At 38.2% G+C, this 19,503-nt stretch overlaps 1 protein-coding gene across 1 annotated transcript in view; it reads right to left on the bottom strand.

The window, feature by feature from the left end:
- Nucleotides 1-19,503, bottom strand: part of LOC135325100 (proprotein convertase subtilisin/kexin type 5-like) — a 249,339-nt gene that overhangs the window by 112,264 nt on the left and 117,572 nt on the right. Inside the window, exons 8-9 of the mRNA XM_064502600.1 lie at nucleotides 18,688-18,900; nucleotides 9,203-9,303 (exon numbers count right to left, since the gene is read on the bottom strand). Coding sequence (XP_064358670.1) covers nucleotides 9,203-9,303; nucleotides 18,688-18,900 — 314 coding nt within the window. The remainder of the gene's footprint in view (nucleotides 1-9,202; nucleotides 9,304-18,687; nucleotides 18,901-19,503) is intronic.

Genomic DNA, 19,503 nt, shown 5'->3' with positions numbered 1-19,503 from the left:
CAGTGGGGCTAATCCTGGAAAAAGTAAAGAATTCAGGCGCTATCCTTTTGCATAATGACACAGTGCCAAAAATAACTGTTCAAAGTAAATAACTGGTGCAAGTGGGACAATTAGCAAAAATATCACTGAATGCAATAATGATACAAATGGGATCAAAATTTAGTCTTGCATTTTTAGCAAAATGATATGATTAGCAAAATGAATAATGATTGCTACATTATCTTCACAACCAGCAGTTTGAGTGTGATGACGATGGTCCACTTGAAAAAATATTTCTTGCCAAAACAGCCAAGGCTGAAGAGCATTGCTGCAAGAATGCAATAAACTTTTCTTCAAACGATCAAGAAAAGAACACAGTATCAGAGGGTGGAATAAGAAAAAGAATCACCTTTCAGTCTGGAAGTATCAAATGACCTTCTTTGGAAATCTTAGCCATGACAGGACAGACATGAATAATTATTTCTATAAGCCTTCTAAAAAGTAATCTCTGTGCCCTCGACATCTTGTAGTGCAGTACGAGATAATGCACAAATTGTTAATAGTTTTTAAATTACAACTTGTGTTCCAACAACAGCGTTTTCACCACTGATGTCTGCACGACCCCACCCTTAAGGGCCCTAAGATAAATATCTAAACAACACATAACAAACAGTTGCCTGGTTTATTCACTTGTTCACATCACTTACAAATCAGCCAACATGTCCCACGTTATCTACAGCCCTATTACCTGCCCTAGTGGCCCATATTTATAGCCCCATGGACAGGAATATAGCCTATGTTAAAGGGAGTCTTCTTTCCCAGGTTGCACAGAGCCAGGGAGAAGACGTCTGTTGCGGCACAGGATTTTAAGAGGAGTAAGACATGAAGACAGCCTATGATTGTTGTGCCTATCATGTGCTATCTAAATGGCCTACACTATAACCATTTTATTCCTGAAAATTGGGAGATAACAAAAATGGACCCCAGTGTTAAACAACCTGGTCGTGCACACATATGGACACACATGCTTGACACCCTTAAAGGTTCTGAGCATCATGTCACTCTGCAAATAACCCTGTTAATTCCCTGCTCGAAAAGTAAAGAAAATCATGCGTTTGCTGATCAGCATTTTGCTCTTCCACTGTATATGCAAATTTTTTGTTTCTGCTCTGGTGGTTTTTGACCTGGTAAAGCACTGCTCACCCAATTATTATATCAAACAAAACTTTCCCTTACTTGGCCAGTTCAGGGTTAGCTCTCCATTCTGTGCTTAAGAGTTATTTTCTGGGTTCCAGGTGGCACTTCAGAAATTTCTCACTTCTGCTACTAATTTCTGATTCCCGCTCAATTTCACCAAGTGAGAGCCATTTGAGAGAAAGCCAGGACAAACTCAAGTTTGGCTGAAGATAAGCTTTGCTCAAAAAAATTAATGGCAGTTGAAAATACCTAAGACAAAGGTCAGTTAGTAGTATTGAGGACATATGCAACAGACCTCTGTCTAAAGAGATATGCAGTCAATGCAGAATTTTGGGAAAATACCTTTCTAGGATCAAAACTGCTCTCAGCAGCCTTTTGCACTCATTGTCAGATTTCTCCTCTTTTTCTATCAATATCTTAATTGAAGTCCTGGATAAAGAAGAGCAATGTTCTGGCTCTGGAAACAAAATGCTGACTAAAACTCATTAAGAGTGCGTAATTCAAAGCAAATAGATACATTCTGAAATGCCCTGACATTCACCAAGGATCACTGTGGCAAGACACACTGTATCTGTCTGCTCCAACAGTCACTAACAAACTTTAACTTCTGTTTATGATTAGTATCTTAAACATATACACTTCAAACATCTCAAACTCTCAAATTCTAAAACTTCAGAAGTTTTCAGTTTAAAGGTGTGTCTTTTTAAAGTTCTTTCAAGGTACTAACATTTGCCTTTACAATATCATCTTCATCAGTTTATGTCTGGCTCTACTTTATGCCATCCAGTTGATGTTAGTGCAACATCTCCATAGTTTCTACAGTGCATCCTAGTCTCTTCATGTGTCAATGTTTAAAGGCTTTTGTACTGGCTACAATCATCTTTCAGATTATCTTATTATTGATTTTTAGGACAAAATGCAGACTATTGGTGTACGAGTTTAGAATTGCAAGCAATGGGCAATTGACGATCTGTCCTACTTCAGTTTTTTTACAGTATGGTACAGAGGCTGACACAATTCTTCCTACAAATAAACAACAACAAAAAAGTAGAGAACCGAGATAGACCTCTTCTGGCTCTTCTAGAAAAACTCCTCAAAAAGCTACTCTGAAGGCTTTGAAAAGGGGGAAACAGAGGCATATTGGTATGCACAGGAATGGCAAGGATCCACATGCAAGAAACAGGATGTGAAAGACATTAGATGAGACCGAGGTGAAGACGGAGAGGAAACAGTCAATAAAGGCCATCTGAATGCAACAAAGATGGACATGGTGTCTTCCAAGATCAAACAGATTATTTAATATGATAATTAAATTAAACTAGATTAATCATTTCCGTCAAAATATGGATCCTCAAACCTTGCACAGTTAATTTTGTTTTGCCAAGTTATTCCTTTCTGAAAAAGAATACTGAAATGCTTCTTGTCAACACTTTTCTGTTGCATAGATAGGTTCCGATTTTTGCACAGAAAAGCTTTTGTTGTTTTGGGCCAAAGCTATTTAGATTTTTACTTAAAAATAGGAAGGTATGCCTTAATTTTAACTAAAAATAAATTGATTTTATTCCTGGTGTTGTGTTTTCATCCATTATCTTAAACTAAGCAGAGCAGAGCAATAAGTGAACTAGAGGTGCTAGAGCTGGTGAATACCATTTTTTCCTTTCAGAATTCAGCACTTGCTTCAGTGCACCTATATGGGCTGATGGGCTCTTGTTCTGGGCCAGGTAAAAGCTTATGCGTGCTTGACATATTCTAGCTCTGCTCACAAATATAACAGATTCTGCATCTTGACCAAATTCCAAAATCGATATTTAATGACTTCACCTAACTTCCCAAAGCAGTAGCAGTCTCTCTCTTTATGTTTCCATACATGTTGAATTTTTGAAAAGTGGCCAATTATGCTCCTGAAAGAGCAAGTGTGCTATTTTTAGCTATGGTAGTGACTCACAGAATAGAGTTGGAAAGAAGATATACCAAAGAAGTTTTGCTAAAAATATATTAATAATTGATAATATTCACACATATGTAATCAATAGTCCTCTGCTGAAAAAGTGAGCATGTGCATCCAGCTTGTTAAAGCCTTCACTTTACACATTTTAAGGAAGGTGGGTGGTCTTTTAGCTCTCTTTTCAGGGAATAAGACTCTGAAGTGTACTCTCAAAGGAAACGAGAGAAAGTGCAGTCGTGCTATGACATGATGAATATATTCCTTTAGACGAACAGCAGGATAATCAGCCATGTATTTTTGTACCTGCATCAAATCTGCAGTGCACACAGTGATGGCAGAGTCCAGAGTCCAGAGCCTGTGGGGTATTGTGCTTTTCCCTGGCGCAAAAAACAGTAAGTGCCAATAAGAAAACAATGAGTGTCCCATCTGCATGTTGATAACGATGACTTTCCGAGGCGTCATGATGACTTTTCTGAGGAGACAGGTATCTGCATCACATTCCTGACTGTACCTTCTCCAGAGGAAGAATGAAATGGGACTACTCAAAAACAGTGAGTAGACTACTCAAAAACAGCAAGGGACAGTGATGCGGAAGCAACTGCAACAAAACCCTGGGTGAGCTGCCGGTTTCAGATCGGTGTGACTGTACCTCTGGGGAAGCCCTACATTACCTTAGGGTAATACGGGGAACTACGGTGAGCGTGGTGCCCAGGCTATTGATTTCATCCATCTGCCAATTCCAGAACTGCTGTACTACTTTAAATGTAACAGAGCTACAGCACTGTGTTAAAAAGGCTCTCAAGGAAAGCCTGCAGGGAGACTGCAGTCCAGCGATTCTGCTCCTCTTACACTTTCCTTGTTTTTTTCTTTCTGTGGGAATGCAGACAGGGCAAAACAGACTGCACCCCTGTTCTGCAGGTTGGTGTGTGAACGGCCAGCAGCACCCAGAAGAGTAACTTCGGCAAAAACCCTGTTCAGCCTTGAAAAGCTGAGGCTGAGGAACACATAGTGAACCAAGAAACTATAGGGAACAGAGCTGCCAAGCTCTTAAAACTCTCAACGGAGCACATGACAACTGAGATTTTTCAAAAGCGTGTAAAAGCAAAAGGCATTGCCCTGGCACTGGAACGACGGCTATTCACTTGTTCTATTTCTAGCTATTGCTCTGAAGCGCAGACACACTAAATCTCAATGAAAAAATTAAAAATGAACACAGTCAAACATCTTTTTTTAACCTAGACTCAAGTTTAAGAAATGGCTGGATGGAATCTTCCTAAAACCTTTTTTAAAGCAAGTTACATGGAAAATTTCAGACCAAACATTTACCTCTTTGGCAAGGTTATATGTAACTGAAAACAAGACCTTAAAATGGGAAACACTGGGCAACCTTAACTCAGGGAAGTACTTCCAATTGCATCTCAAAATAATAACTGAAATTCCCCAAGTGGCACTGGTGGTTAAAGCTCAAGAGGAACAGGTTCTAAATTAAGCATTTATTTATGTTCATACTTTTCAAATACCTCATCATTAAGAGCATTATTTTAAAACTACTCCAAAAATGAAAAGATTCACAAACAGATTTCTAACTCACAGACTTTAAATTTCCCTTTTCTAACAGACAGTCCATCAGCTGAGAAAAGACCTAGCCAAGGCTGATGGACTTAAGCTGATAACCTCTCACCTTCTCTTACACTGGGATCCTATATACAAAGGTCACCTGAAAGCATTTCCACAGTTGGCTTCAACGGTCCTATCACCTTCAGCCTCTTACTACATTCACAGACAAACAAGCTCCTCCTAACTGGGACAAATTTCTCTCCTGACTTTGAAGACACAAGAAGTACACTGTCTGTACCCAAAACTGCACCTAACTGGTCAGTATACTGCTTTTCTCCCCTCTTGATGGAGTCTCTGTAAGAAAATCAATCAATATGGGAAGTGCTGCACGTATCTGGTCAGTTTACAGAAATCTGAAGTCTCTTCCTCTGATGCGCCTGACCCCTTGCAATTTGAACTCGGGTTGCCTTTCATCTCAGTGATTATACTCAGTTTTACTGCCTTTTAAAAAAATGAGGTGCGTTGTCCCTCCTCTGAATGGATCAGCACTATCAGCAGTCACTGAAGTTCTTCATTTGTTCCCAGCACTACCTTGTCTCAGCCTCGCCTTCGTATGGGAAAAGACAAGAGAAGTATGTAGCTCGTCTGAAGAGAGTCATGTGGGAAAACACAGTTTCTCTCCAGAGCTATACCACAGAGAAAAAGCAGAGAAAAAGCAGAGAAAAAGCAGATTAATACTTCCACTTCAGGTGCTATTTCTAACTCATGCACCTGCAGTTTATCATATCACGGATTGGAAAACACACGTTGGCTTATCAACGGTGGCACATGCAGTTCGCTTGGGGATGTGTAATTTTTTCTTTTGGCAACACTGAAGCAACTTAAGACTTTTTTTAGTTGGCTTCTCCATAGGAACATGGCACAAAGCCCACTGGAAAAGATGTGTCGTACTGATGGTCTCTTCTGACTCGGATTCATCCAAATCTCGAATCCAAACCTTTTATCAATGAGAGTGCTCTTTTTGATATCAACAGCAGATGGTACTAGGTAATGCGAATAGTTTATTTTTAGAAATAATACTGCTACCCATCTGACTAAATACTTTACACTCATAAACTATTGGTTTACAACTAGCAAAATTCAGCATTGTATAATGAATATGAAAAAGGTGCAATACACAAGCAAGTATTTATTCACAGCACCTATGGGGATACTAGATTCACTGGGCACTGATCAGCTAAAACCAGTGACTACCTGAATGTCACAAAAACCCACAGAACATGAAGATTACGAGATGGCTTTCTTTGTGTGAAATAGTGGTTTCATAGCTACACTTCTGCACTATGCCCAACAGGATTCCAAATAAGCATCTTAAAACTCAGTTGCACTTTGGTTCCTGAAGGAAAACATGCCATTTGACATTCCAACACTGGACTGAAAAAGTGGTTCATAAGAAAGGGGTGTTCACATTAGGTTAAAATAGGGTCCTAAGTAGACCACCTTCCCAAAACTCTTAGTTGCCAGGATTTCAGGAGATGATTCCAGTTGGAAAAGCCAACTAAGTGGAAGACTCAGATCAGCGGGCAGGTAAGAGAACTATCAGCTATTTGTCAGTCCTACTGTATCAAAGCAAGAAAGTGGCAGGTTGGAGTGGAAATCTGTTTTGCTCATTTTCCGTTGGCTTAATGTATCTTTGCTTGTCAGTTAAAGCAACCTCTTGGCTGTCCAAGCTCATACCCAGGCCAGGCTAATGCTCTCTAAGCCCCCTGATGTCTCCCAGGAACAGAAGTTGGCATCTGGGGAAAACTGACCTCTTGGGTTCAAAAGCCTTCCGCTGTATAGTTCATGGCATCCATTTTTCCAGCATGCAGTGCAATAAAACTATACATTATTCCAGAAATATTCAAAAAGTGTTCAGAACTAAGTGCTCCAATTTGCTGCATGAAAAGCATAATTAACCTCGCAAACCCCTTTTCCAACTAATCTTAAAAAAATCTCATATAAACATTAGCGTTACTAGCATGGACACTAATACAGAATTTAAGGAAGAATCTATGCAAATGCAGACGCTATCTGAATGAAAACCAGTTCCAGTTAAGCCCTTAAGCTGAACCATAATATCATGTGTCCTTTATATGCCATATATGTTTACAAGTATTGGAGCAAATATTTTAGAGGGCTTTAAAATTTCTTTTTGTATGCTTTTTTTTAAAATTCCTAGCTTTTATTTAATATCACCTAACTCCACAGGTATCACAGGAGAAAATTATAACTTGAATCTTCAAATAAATAAATGAATAAATAATGCAATTCAGAAACTGCTTAAAATCAACTAAATAGATTTCATACAAACAAATCCATGACATTAAGATTAAACAGATTATGAAATGATCTCCTTGCAATACTAAAGACCTTATTCCATAACCTATCACTTAACCAGACCAAATGTTCCCACTACCATAAATACGAAGCCAGGCTAATTTACAGAAGAAAAATCCAAAATCAGGGGAAAACTGGAAATATTTCTCTCCCGGGCTGTTTTGTTAATTTTTTCTTTCTTTTTTTTTTTTTTTAATTTCCTGATGGTGGCTTTATTCAGAAGGTTAGTTGTAGGCACTTATAGGCAAGGAAAGTTAGTGAATGGAACGCAAATGAGACGGTGAAATGCATGAGAAGCACATTTATGGTATCATTAATATCATTTGTATCTATTCAGATACACAGCCTAAGACAGTTTTGGAAATAAGTGAGAACCCTCCATTTACTGAAATTAAATAGAATCTGAAAAAAAGGCAAAATTGATGCATTTTCACCCTGAATCTCTTGTTAGTACCATGGAACAGAGCACTTCAAACACAAAAAGTGACTAGGATATATATACACATACTGGCACATTTTGTCTCCACCACTACATGTGAAACTTCAATACATTCTTTTCTTTGTTCGTAAGATATCTGTTATCATAGCAACTAATAATTTGGAAAAAAAAAAGAATACACAGGCAGTATCCTGATTTCCCAATAATACACTCACCAAAGTACACCTAGAACAGAGGCTGTGTAAAGTGTAAGCTTCTCAGTGTGTGTTAAGACATTACAGTCAGCAGTAGCTTGGCTGTAGGTATTGTGTGCAATAATTCTTTGAAACATTCACCTATAACAATGATTTGTTAGAAAATGCTCACAAAATGGCATATAGAGATACAAGCTGCAAATTACAAACAATGTCAATTCATTAAAAGCTAATTATAAAAACTTCCAGCAAAATGAAGTTTTGGTGCAATTTTATCTGTATAAGCAGATTGTTTAGGATGAACGTAATTATTTTACAACTGAGATTGAGAAGAGATTGAAAAGAATGTTTTTTGAAATAATAGCATTACATTAACTTTTCAAATAGTTTCGTTTCTAACCAGTGCATTAAGAAAATCTAATTATAATGATACAAGTGCTCCACTACTTAAGATTATATCAGCTTTTCAATTACAATTTCTAATTTTCATGACTGTAACTCAGCAGCAAAAATATATTCTGTGTTGAATATCGGCCCATGGTTTCTTCAAAAAAGTGCCATTAAAAATGGAAACATAAGCCTGAAGCTATGAATGACATACAATTTGAAATGACTATTGTGCACAAAATTTTTACTTTCTTCAAAGGAACAGAGTGCCCTCAAAGGAAACTGATTGTCCTCAGAATTTAACAGAATCAGTCTCTTAGCCAGCATTTAGAAACATCTGAATTCAAGCAGGATTAGGGGGGGGAGCACTACACCTCAGACCTGCATGTATCATCCAACACAGCATACAGTAATGCAAAAGGTTCTGAAACTGAAATTAATTGATAAATCTCCAATATTTCCGCTGTTCCATAAATATGCTATTGATACATATTAGACACAAAGAGAAAAATCCTGCAGTTGACGAAATGTTTATAAAACAGAAATTTTCTGAGCTAATGGTAAAAAGACTACGGAGCTACATTTATCTATGCTTTTTAAAGCTGAGGAACCTCACCCAATAGAAGAGAGAGACTTCTCATTCCAACACACAAAAGTTGTGAATTTTTATTTTTCATATTGTAATACTTTGTGTTCATACTAGCCTAGCGATGTCCCAGTAGTTTTTTTTACATTCAAGAACAGATGCTGCAGAACGGACCCTGATGGATGCAAGAAGCGACCTACAGTAGCCTGCAGAGTACAGCAGATCCTGGGCAGCACTCTGAGGGTTCCTTAAGCCACTGTGAGGATACTTTAAGCCATTCAGTGGAAACTACCTGTGCTCACCACCATTTCAAGTCATTTCAGCACTCTGAGTACTCTGCCTTCATCACCACGGTGTCAGCTTTCCTGCATGCAAGGTGAGCGCACTGATCTTTCCTGACTTTAGCAGGGTATTGTGAATTTCTAATACACAGAGTGACTAAAGCACTTTGAGATCCCTGGATAAAAGGTGCCAGATAAGCACGAAAAATCCATCTGTATGATTAATTTTTTTTTTCCAGAGTATAGCTCAGATCTTACTTTGCTTCCAGTGCCAGTGCAATGATGCCTGCAGCCATAGGTGCAGAGGCTGAGGTTCCCGTATGGCTGTCTGTGCAACGCTGCCTCAGGTCTGTGGTGATCTGGAAGAAATTGAATGTGTGAAATTTAGAACACAGCTTCAGAAATCAGAACAGGTTTCATTTGCTTGAATGAGTTGCATGTAAGCGGAGGGTATTTTCTTCTTTGATCACAAAGAAGGAAAAAAAGCCTTCTGAGTACATGATTTTAGATGTTCGCTTTGTACTCAGAGCTTGAAGACATTTGTGAACTTGGACAAGTGTTCTCTGTATTGCACTGAAAACATAAGTTAGTCTCAGTTTTTCTCATGGCATGACCAACAAAAGACGTGTAAACTCGAAAAACATGCACAGGGTTTTGTAACAGAATGGTTAGAACTCTGCTCTTCTATTACTTTGCATTTATAGAGCACTTCCCATCCAAGAATCTCAAAGTGCTTTACAAATTGGAATGAATTAAACCTCACAGTGTTGCCGTCACACAGATTGGTTATGCCCATTTTTAAGACTGTAAACCAGAAGTACGGACAGGTTAATGGGGTTGCCTGAAGTCACCATGGAAGCATATGATAGAACAGAATACAGTTATGCTCATGTTAATTGCTGTATTTGACCCACAATCCCTTCCTTCCTACCTTATTCACATGAAATTAAGCAACAATTCACCTGAAAATCCTGATGTAATCACAAATTTGGCTTAGAGATCTCCAGCCAATTAGTTATTTGCAGCTTTACATTGTCATATGTTGTTTAATTATATGCTACTACATATTTTAATATGTGATCTTAGTGGCTCCGTAAAGCCATAATAATGCGATACCAGCTAAAAAGACACTGTCCTGTACTTAGCGTTAGGATGTTCCTATCTCATAAAGAATTTTAAGCAGGTATTTTCTGTAAGGCAATAAATCACACACAAAAATATATTCACTGAAGCTGCTTCTTTCAGGCAAGATTAATCTAAAGTGATTCTACTCTAAACTCTTCTTTCTGGAGAAGTGGTTCCTAGCAAGAGCAAGGCAGTGGAGACAAGAAGTCATGAACATCTAACAGATGCTCAGGCGAAATCCATGCAGATGTTTCCATTTAATCTAACTCACTAGTGAGATACTTCACTTGCAACAGACACCTGCACAAAGATAGGGGAAGGAGCGGATCGCAGGAGAGTGGGAACCAAAGCACACAAAAAAGTACAAGATGTGTAAAAATATCCATCTAGCTTCAAAACTGGAAGCTTCTCACAGTATGATCTTAAAAAACAGCCACATACCATCTGAGCACATTGCAAACAGTTGCAAATAGGACATACAGGTTTTAAACATATACATTCACAATATTCAGTAGTACATGTATTACATATTTGGTATAAGGCTGCTGAAAGTTTTAATGACATGTAAACACGTGCAGGCTAACACAAAGGACTTCTACAAAAGAAGTTCACAGGACCTATGAAATGATTGTTGAAAGCAAGTAGTGACTATGTGAAACAACACGGAAGGTTCTAGAAGCTGAAAAATGAGGGTTAAGGCATTTACAATGTCATATGCTTAAATTATTGGACTGAGCAAAGGCCAGACTCAAGGATACTGAAGTCTAGAAAGAACCTGTTTTGCCCTATTATTTAATATCTTTTATATATGTATATGCATTCTTTTTTTTTTCATCTTTTACCAACTAAAAGGTGATCCCTATACATAAAATGCTCATATCATTTCTTTATCTCTTGCCTCTCCTCCTCTCAGTCGTTCCTGAATTTAGACCAGGAATATTAACGGCAAAGCTATCTGCATGCACACTCCATACATTTCCTGAAAATGTCAAGAGATGAAACAGCAGCAGGAACCACCCTACGACTGCACTGCCTATGTGTGCAGATGCAAGAGTGGTTTTGGAGGTGAGATGAAAACGGCCAAGGCTTACAGGACGATACTCACACAAACAGCAACACGAAAGCATCAGGTCTCTCCTCTGGGGAAACAATGGTCAAAGCAAATGGTGGGGAGTGGAAAGGAGACCAGGAAAAAGGGAGGGAAGAAAGAGGGACTGGTTCATGCTTGTCCCATTCCCGGCCAAGGAACTCATCCCCTGCCAAGAAGTGGTGCTTCCTGTCCACTTTCCAAAGAGGACTGAAGGATACTGGTGCCTGCAGGAGTTCAGCGAGGGAGAAGTGCCCCATAACCGCTTCGCATTAAGAGGTGGTCTCGCACATGCCATGAGACAACACTGTATCGTGCTATCTGTGTTTCTCATCCTCTGGAAGAAGAACACGCTTCAGTTTTTATTGCCCTGTACCTACGGACATCAAGCATAATAAAAGCATGAAATCTCTTTATTCTGCAAAGGGGTCTCGTGTCCCAAGCAGACACTGTGGCAGCAGTCTGGACTACAGCCCCTTATGGCTCTCTTTTGCACAGCAAATATTTCAGCAGAAAATGTGTAAAGAAAGCTTCCTAAGTGGAAATCCCATTTGAGCTATTTGAAAAGGAAGTTACTGACAGGAGGTGAGATGCTTAGGTGTAAATTACCTCAAAGATCCAAGGCGTGCTTTTCGGCACTGTGGATTCATTGTCAGAGATGCCTTGTGTCTATAGCTCACGAAAAAAAGAGAACAGGACCACCAACAGGCGAGTGAGTTTTGAGCAGAAAAATGATGCTCCAAATTCCTGAAGTGCATGAGGGCAATATCATTAATCACAACAAAAGGACGTGACACTTGACAGCCCCGTGAAGCTGTCATTGCTGTCTGTAAGCTGTCATTCCCCTCAACAGTGTGGAGAGGAGCAGCAATTTCTCAATCTTTTGTTGGGTACAACACATTTATATCCTTCAAATACTGTAACAACTGCTGACCTATGAAAATGCTGAATGGATTACCCACAATCAGTCCATGCAGTATTTCTAGGGCCCTGAGTTATATCTACTTCTGCCTCTTCTGATTCAAACAGACTTGACTGAAGGCAATGACAATGTTTCCGGTGCTGGTGTAGTTTAATCAATATGAGATTAACAGCCTAGAACACTTGGATGAAAGTCAGATAAAAGTTACAGCAATCACCAAAATGCACTGTAATCCCTGCCATATGTGGAAGTCAGGCAGCTTTCAGAAAATGCACAGATTTATTAAAGAAAAATGGTAGAAACAGACTGTAATAGTTTTGTATAAGCAATTTGCTCTGAAGATTTAAGGAGATGCCATTCCTGAACAGTTATTATTAAGGTTGTACCATCAATCTTCTCATAGTTTCATCCATTGAGAAGTTAATGACTGAGGTCAAAAATAGGATTTTCCTTAGCAGAGAACATGCTCACTCTTCCTGTCCTAAGCCTCTTATTCACTGATATTTCATATTTCATGACTTTGGCCTTCTGAACTGATTGAACCATTTTTTACCTGCTGCTGTAATTCCTCAGGATATGCTGGTTTCTAGCAACCTATGTCCCTAAAATGACAAGGGTTTAACAAAAACCACCTGCTCCCTTCCCACATCCTTGATGTATCTTTACCTACTCAAAGTTGAAGGTGCCATGTTGTACCTTGATATTCTGCAAGAGTTTCTGAACAGGACCAGATTATTTGTTTGTATGTTAAGAACTGAGAAGAGATGTTTTATTTGTGGATATTTGTTTCAAGCTTTGTTTAAAGCAAAAGCTGGCCAGCAAGACAGAAATATATCTTAAAAGAGAAAGAAATACAGCAGATGACATGACTGTTTTATGGAGTAAAGAAATAGAAAGTACAGATGGGGCTTTTAGAAGATGAGTCACATACAACAGGTTTACAAATTTTATCTGTGAGGGATTTTCACCTGTAAATTCACTAATGCTTTCAGAAATTATTTTAAAAAGAAATTCAAAAGAATTGTGATGCATTCGTGCAACATCTTTGACACATTCAAGGCTCAGATAAATAACTATGTTGGTAACATAGGCTATATTGAACATATTCTAAGATGCTTATTCTAAGTAAAAATGCAAAGCTGCATGGGCCCAAAGTGGGGAAACTATCTTCCAGGGTTGTCCAGCATTCAAAATAGCAAAGAGAAGAACAGGAAAAATACACTGGCAAATGTATGTCTTTGGCTATTACTTCTACACTCACTCTGTTCTGAAAGATGACCTCCACAAAGAAGTATATTTTTACAGTCTTTACTTAGCCTTCACTCGCCTTTGTCCCAGAGGGTGAGTTTCTATACCTGTGCCTGTGCTTTGCAGATGCACTTGAAAAGACCTAGAAATAGTACAAGTTCTTGTCTCTGTCTATGTAAAAGGCATACATGCCACTGCCTCTGAAAAATGTATGCTCTGGATGTATATAATGCAGCCAAATGTTGGAAACTCAGTCCATAATGGAGAAATATTTACTGCGATACAATTTGGTGCAGCATCAGGTTATGTGCATGATCCGTACGTTCCTTGGGCCGTAGACAGCAGGACTCACGCAAGATGCTAACATCAGTGTGTGTTTCACTGTAACTGTTAGCTCAAATTGTTACAAACCAGAATTTGTTGTCGTTTAGTTTAGTCCAAAGTCACTAAAAATAAGTTCGATGTGGAAGAGTTGTGTAGATGAGATTATTCTCTTATTTACTAAGCTAATTATGATTATTTAAGACTGAAAAAACCTCAAAAATTGGAAAACCTCCTAAAATTATGTTACAAGCCGCATTTATCACAATTATAAAAACGTGCTAACATGAAAAGGGGAAAAAAAGTCTCTGGGTGCTTATAAAAGTGTGGGTGTTTTTATTAATCCACACTGAAGCCAAAATACTTTAATAAGAATTTTTACTTGTCCCTTTCTAATGCACAGAATGAGTCCCTAACATGTTCACTTGGTGACTGTTTGGGTATCCACCTCATAATACACTCTGCGCACACTAGATAGAAAAACAGAAAAGGAAAAAAAAAGATATTAGAACTGGAGACATGTAAGGAAAAATAAGCAGAAATGGGAGACTGACACTATAAAGTAGCATGCATGCACTATAAAGTAGTAGCCATGCACTGTCCCTTAATATCACATCTACATTTCTGTACTACTGTGTTGTAGAATCTCATATGACATTAGAGTTTGTTCTCAGTTACATGTGAATTAACAAGAATGAGTTCATTAATTTTGATTGCAAATCCCATCTCAGGTCACTATGCTTTTTCCTGATTTACTGCAGTAGTCCTTAGTTTTTTCTATTTTGAATACGAGAGTCCCACTTTCATAAACTGAACCATCATATGCCTTGACCAAACACTGTTACTGTTTTCGTGTAATGGCATGAACTTGAGCTCTTCTTAGCTAATCTGTGTACTGCTTTTAAGTTAATATGCGTAAAAGAATTTGGAGAATTGAAATTTAACAATAATCTTTAGTTCTATCATTACTTGTCACTTTACACTTGCTGCAAGCTCTGGATTCTTTTGCAGAAAGATAGGAAGACAATTTCTATCTCAAAAAGGGTAGCAATCTAAACAAGAGGTGAGATATGATGCAGTGAAAAGGATGTATGATTCAGCAATGAAAATGAGCATGCATCTTCTTTGTTCTAGAGTCTTTTAGCATTTTACAACAGTTGGAAAACTTTGTGCTCAAAATTTTCAGTTCTGTGTTCCATTCGGTTCATGTTTCAGCTGAGACTGCATTCCATAGGAAATGGAGTTGGATAGGTCTTATGGAGGAGTGAATTTTAGTAGACAACTTGGAGAAGAGAATGAAGATGTTATCGTTATTGCTTTCAAAATGATTGCTCACGCTATGAGAAAGAGAGACCCATGGGTGAGAGCAACGCCCTTCTCTCCATGGAGAGAGGACTTGGACTTGGAAGGACTTAGAAAAGTTGCAGCTGGTACCTGTAACTGCTCGATACTCTTAGTTTAAAGGGTCAGTTCCACAATTTCACATCATTTCTCACTGGACTCTGGCACAACGGGAGCACAGGACTGTTCTCATAGGGGATAACTGGTTTGCATACAACGCAGACAGAAAGCTCTTCACTGCACTGAATGCCCACTGCTCTGCTTTGTCACTGAAGGTGTCGGGAGGGGGAACGGGATGCCTTTAAATGCAAAGTACCAGCAGAAAACACCTTGAGCTAGATTATGTGTTTCAGAAGTCAATTGATAACATAGCATAGGAAAGAGTGGTGGATGGCTTATTTATGGTCTGACTCTCTCACATTTGTGATCAGGAAACCATTTGGCAGGCCCATCACCAAAGTTGTTTGGCACAACAGTAGTCAGGGTGTAAATTAAGTTCTGGTAAATGTGTCAAGAGACCCACTGAGAAGGTCAAGAGGCCCTAGTCAAGAGACTTGGGTAGATTTTTATGGCTGTTCAGCATGTGTATGCTTTTACCATTCAGTGTCCACAATGAGGAACTTTTTTGGTGTAATCTCCAGTTGCCATGTGCAACTGGATCACTCCCAAAAGAATGGAGGATCTGATTATTCAGAGTAATCAATACCTAGAGAATTGATGGATTTCAATTAAAAGGTATTTCTGCTTATCTGTAATACTCCAGTCTTAGATCTTGAATGGAGACTCCAAATTAAGAACACTTTTGAGGCAGTGTATCTTTACACCTTTTCAATAATGTTTACATAAAATCTCTTCATTACTTCCCTAATTCTGGGATAATGTCCATTCATTCTGACTACACCTGACCATTCATTTGTAAAGTATGTCTTTCAAAAACCTTATAGTAAAATATAAAACTGCAAATACGAGCACAATGTCATTAATTCTAAGTGATAAGTATTATACTTCAGTAAACTAAAAAATTATTGAAAAAATTAATTCTCATGGTTCCATTTCCATAAGAAAATCTACAACAATAAAGGTGAGAAAACCTTGAAGCGTTTTTGGTGCTAGTGTAAGTCAAAAGGGAGAAACGCTTCAAAAATATGCAATGCTGCCTACAGAAATGGTAATACTGTAAAAGCAGAAAGTCCATGCTAACTGAAAAGAATGGAAGACAATGATCAAGAAAACTATGGCTATTCAGGAATCAGAGGAATGCACAAAAATGAAACCAGCTAAGCAGAAAACTAAAAGTGAGGACTGAGAAACATAAAATCATTTTACTAGATTTAAGAAGAAACAGAGGAAGGATATACTGGTCCACAAAACAAGTAACAACAAGTGAAAGAAATAATAAATAAAAAAATATGAATGGATAAAAGATGAAGTGGATAGCAGCGAATAAAAATTAGAGGACAGAAGGTGCATAAAGGTGGTAAGGAAAGACAAAGGACAAATGGTGAAGCCTACAACAAAAGCAGAATAAAACAAAGATATTTTATTTTTTAAATATATCAAAACCACAAGAGCTCCCAAAACAATACTGTTTTATTTGTACAGAAATAATAGAATAGTTACCAGTACTGTGTAGAAAAGAGATATTTCACTAAATATTCTCTTTTTGGAAAAAATCAAAATGAAGTTTTCAGAGCATAACAAATCATCTTCCCATTTATAACTATTACAGCCACTACTGAAGATAGGCATGTTTAAATCAGCAGGTTTGGAAGCATCAAAGACTTTTATGAGAGATGACAAGAGAACATTTTATACTGTATTGTTGATTTTAGTAAGTCTTGGAACACTGGCAAAGTTCCAGAAGATCGAAAGAAAGTGAGCAGTGTCAATATTTTGAAAGGGTAAGCAGCATTGCCCTAATAATTTCACCCATTTGCCAGGTTTTTATCTAGTATAAAGTGATTGATACAGCATTTAAACTAATTATTAGTTAATTAATTAGTAAGATATTTAATGTTGGATAACACGGGCTGCTGGAAAACAGAGCATGCTGAATTAGTGCAAAATCTATGACAAGATCAAATGCCTGGAAGTTGAAGCCAGGAAAACTCAGACAGCAAGTAAGTGAAACATTTCAATGGGTATGGGTAATTAGAACAACTCACCCTAGATTTTAGTGGGTTTTCTGTCACTAGAAATTTCGAAAGCAAGATGGGATGTGTTTGTAAAAATCATTTTTGAGTTGACCATAACCATTGGACTTGAAGGATTCAGGGAAGAATAACCCATAGAGTGGGTTATGCAAGAAGTCAGACTAGAGAACCACAATTGTCTCTGTTCACCTTAAATTATATTAGTCTGACTTAAACACAAAAAAGAGTGAAGACCTTAGTGAAGGTCTTTTAAAGGACAGTAGAGGGAATTTAACCACAGAAGTGAGGAGTGCTAAGAAACTGAGTAATTTCTTTTCTTTATTATTATTTATCAGGGAGAAAGGAAACATGCCAGGAACAAAGATAAGGTTTCTTTGGAGAGAAGCAAGTAAAGAACAGAAAAATTACTGGAACGAAGAGGTACCTCAGAACAAGTTTAAAACAAAAATTAGATAATCTGAAAATAAGGAAGGTTCCAAGAAGGGATGGCCAGCATCCCAGAATCCTGAAAGACAAGGCGGACGGTATTAAAAAAATAGCTGCAAGAATTTTTAACTCCTCATTGACAGCAAGAGAGGTACCTACTGAGGACCAGAGGGAAGCTAATATAAACCTCCTGCTTAAAAAGACAACATGGCAGGGGGCACCCACCTAAATTTTTTGATTAGGAAGAAATAAAGATCTATAAGTTCTATACCAGAATAAATAAGATGGGAAGAAGACCATGATTAGAAAATCTTATTAATCCTAATACAAGGGTTTAAAAGGCTAAAAAGAGTAGTAAATATATCGAATGCACTCAACTTGAAAAAGCAAAAATACAGTAACATACAAATACTAGTGGTATCGATACATTATTAAACAGATTTAAAAACAGCTCCTGGCTTTCCTGCTGGGAGGAGAGCATAATGGAAAATGGATGCAGCCCATTTAGGTATGAGATCAGAAACAGTGCAGCGAAGATCAGCACTGAACTTCATCTTGCTTACAATATGTCAGCTACCAGGAATAGGCAGCAATATGAATAATAACCAAGTGTCAATGAATGTAAAAGAGGAATGATGCTGGATCCAAATAAACCTGAGATCCAGGGAGGTAATCAGGAAAACTGCTTCTAAAATCATGCAAGTATGAAAACTAATCAAATCTGGATTAAAAGACAAAAGAAAAGAGGATATGCCTTAAAGGCCCTCTGACAGGTTGCACGGTATTGGTCAAGAAACAAACCTGTTTTGGTGGCAATGGCAATAGGATCTTTGGAAGCATCACTCAGAGCTGGCAGCAATTGGGTTAGCAGAAAAATCCAGCATCTGGCTGCAACATGCAGAGATGCCTCTGTTGACTTCAAATTACTACCTTCAGAACTGGAAGCAGTATGGTGACAACAACTTAGTAACACACTTGGGCTAAATAAACTTGTTCAAATGTGATTTTTTTCTACCGGTCCATTTAAACAGCATAAATAAGCTATCTCTCTCTCTTTCCCCCAAAAGTCACTATACAAAACACAAAACCATTTAGGTAAAAATAATTTAAAAAAACATACTATTTTCCTGTCGTAGGACTCCCCACTGCTGTATGTCGTAGCTAGCGTGGATGCACATTCTTCCAGGTACCAGGGCTTCTTCCCACTTTCAGCTGTGCTGCTTATGGAGATAGTGTAGATGCTATTGGTGTAGCCATCACAAGAGCAATGGTCTCGACTCCTTCCACCATTTCCAGATGCCCAAACAAAAACTGAGCCTAAGCCTCTTCGTCCCTGTTTGGAAATGATACAGAAGATTTGATTAACAGTTGTTCTTTTCCCCCTCACATAATAGGTCTTTCTCCCCAAAAGGCATTTGAAGAGAGAGAGACAACTAAACAGGATAGCTCACTGAGAAGGATCTGAAATAAAAACAGGATCTAGCAGAGCTCACAGTCAGACATCAAAAAAATCAGAGAACAAGGGGGATGAACACAGCTTTAGAAACTAAACTTCTATTCAGCTGCTTCTTGTTGCTCAGCATCTATGGTGCCCAGCCGTACCAAGAAAGATGAAGACTCAGAGTATGCATTAAGACAGCATACTGGGTTGAAAGAGGAAAAGAAGCAGTATCCTTGCAACCCTTTGTAATGCATAGTACCTTTCTTTCTACTAGGGCTCTCTTAGATGTTTCTTCTTGGATTGACCGGTGACTCTTGGGATTGTTTGGCAGTGTTACATACTGTGGGACATGGCATAGTGGTTTCACAAAAAAACCACTTATAAATCAGTGAATCACAGAATAGCTGAGGTAGAAAGGGACCTCTGGAGGTCATCCAGTCCAACCCATCTAGTCTGTTATAGATGCTAAATGCACAACACTACATAAAAGCAAAA

Source organism: Dromaius novaehollandiae, chromosome Z, assembly GCF_036370855.1.
Source record: "Dromaius novaehollandiae isolate bDroNov1 chromosome Z, bDroNov1.hap1, whole genome shotgun sequence".
In the NCBI taxonomy this organism is placed as follows: Eukaryota; Metazoa; Chordata; class Aves; order Casuariiformes; family Dromaiidae; genus Dromaius; species Dromaius novaehollandiae.
Note: the sequence above shows the minus strand (reverse complement) of the source record. Positions and strands in the feature narration are given on the sequence as shown.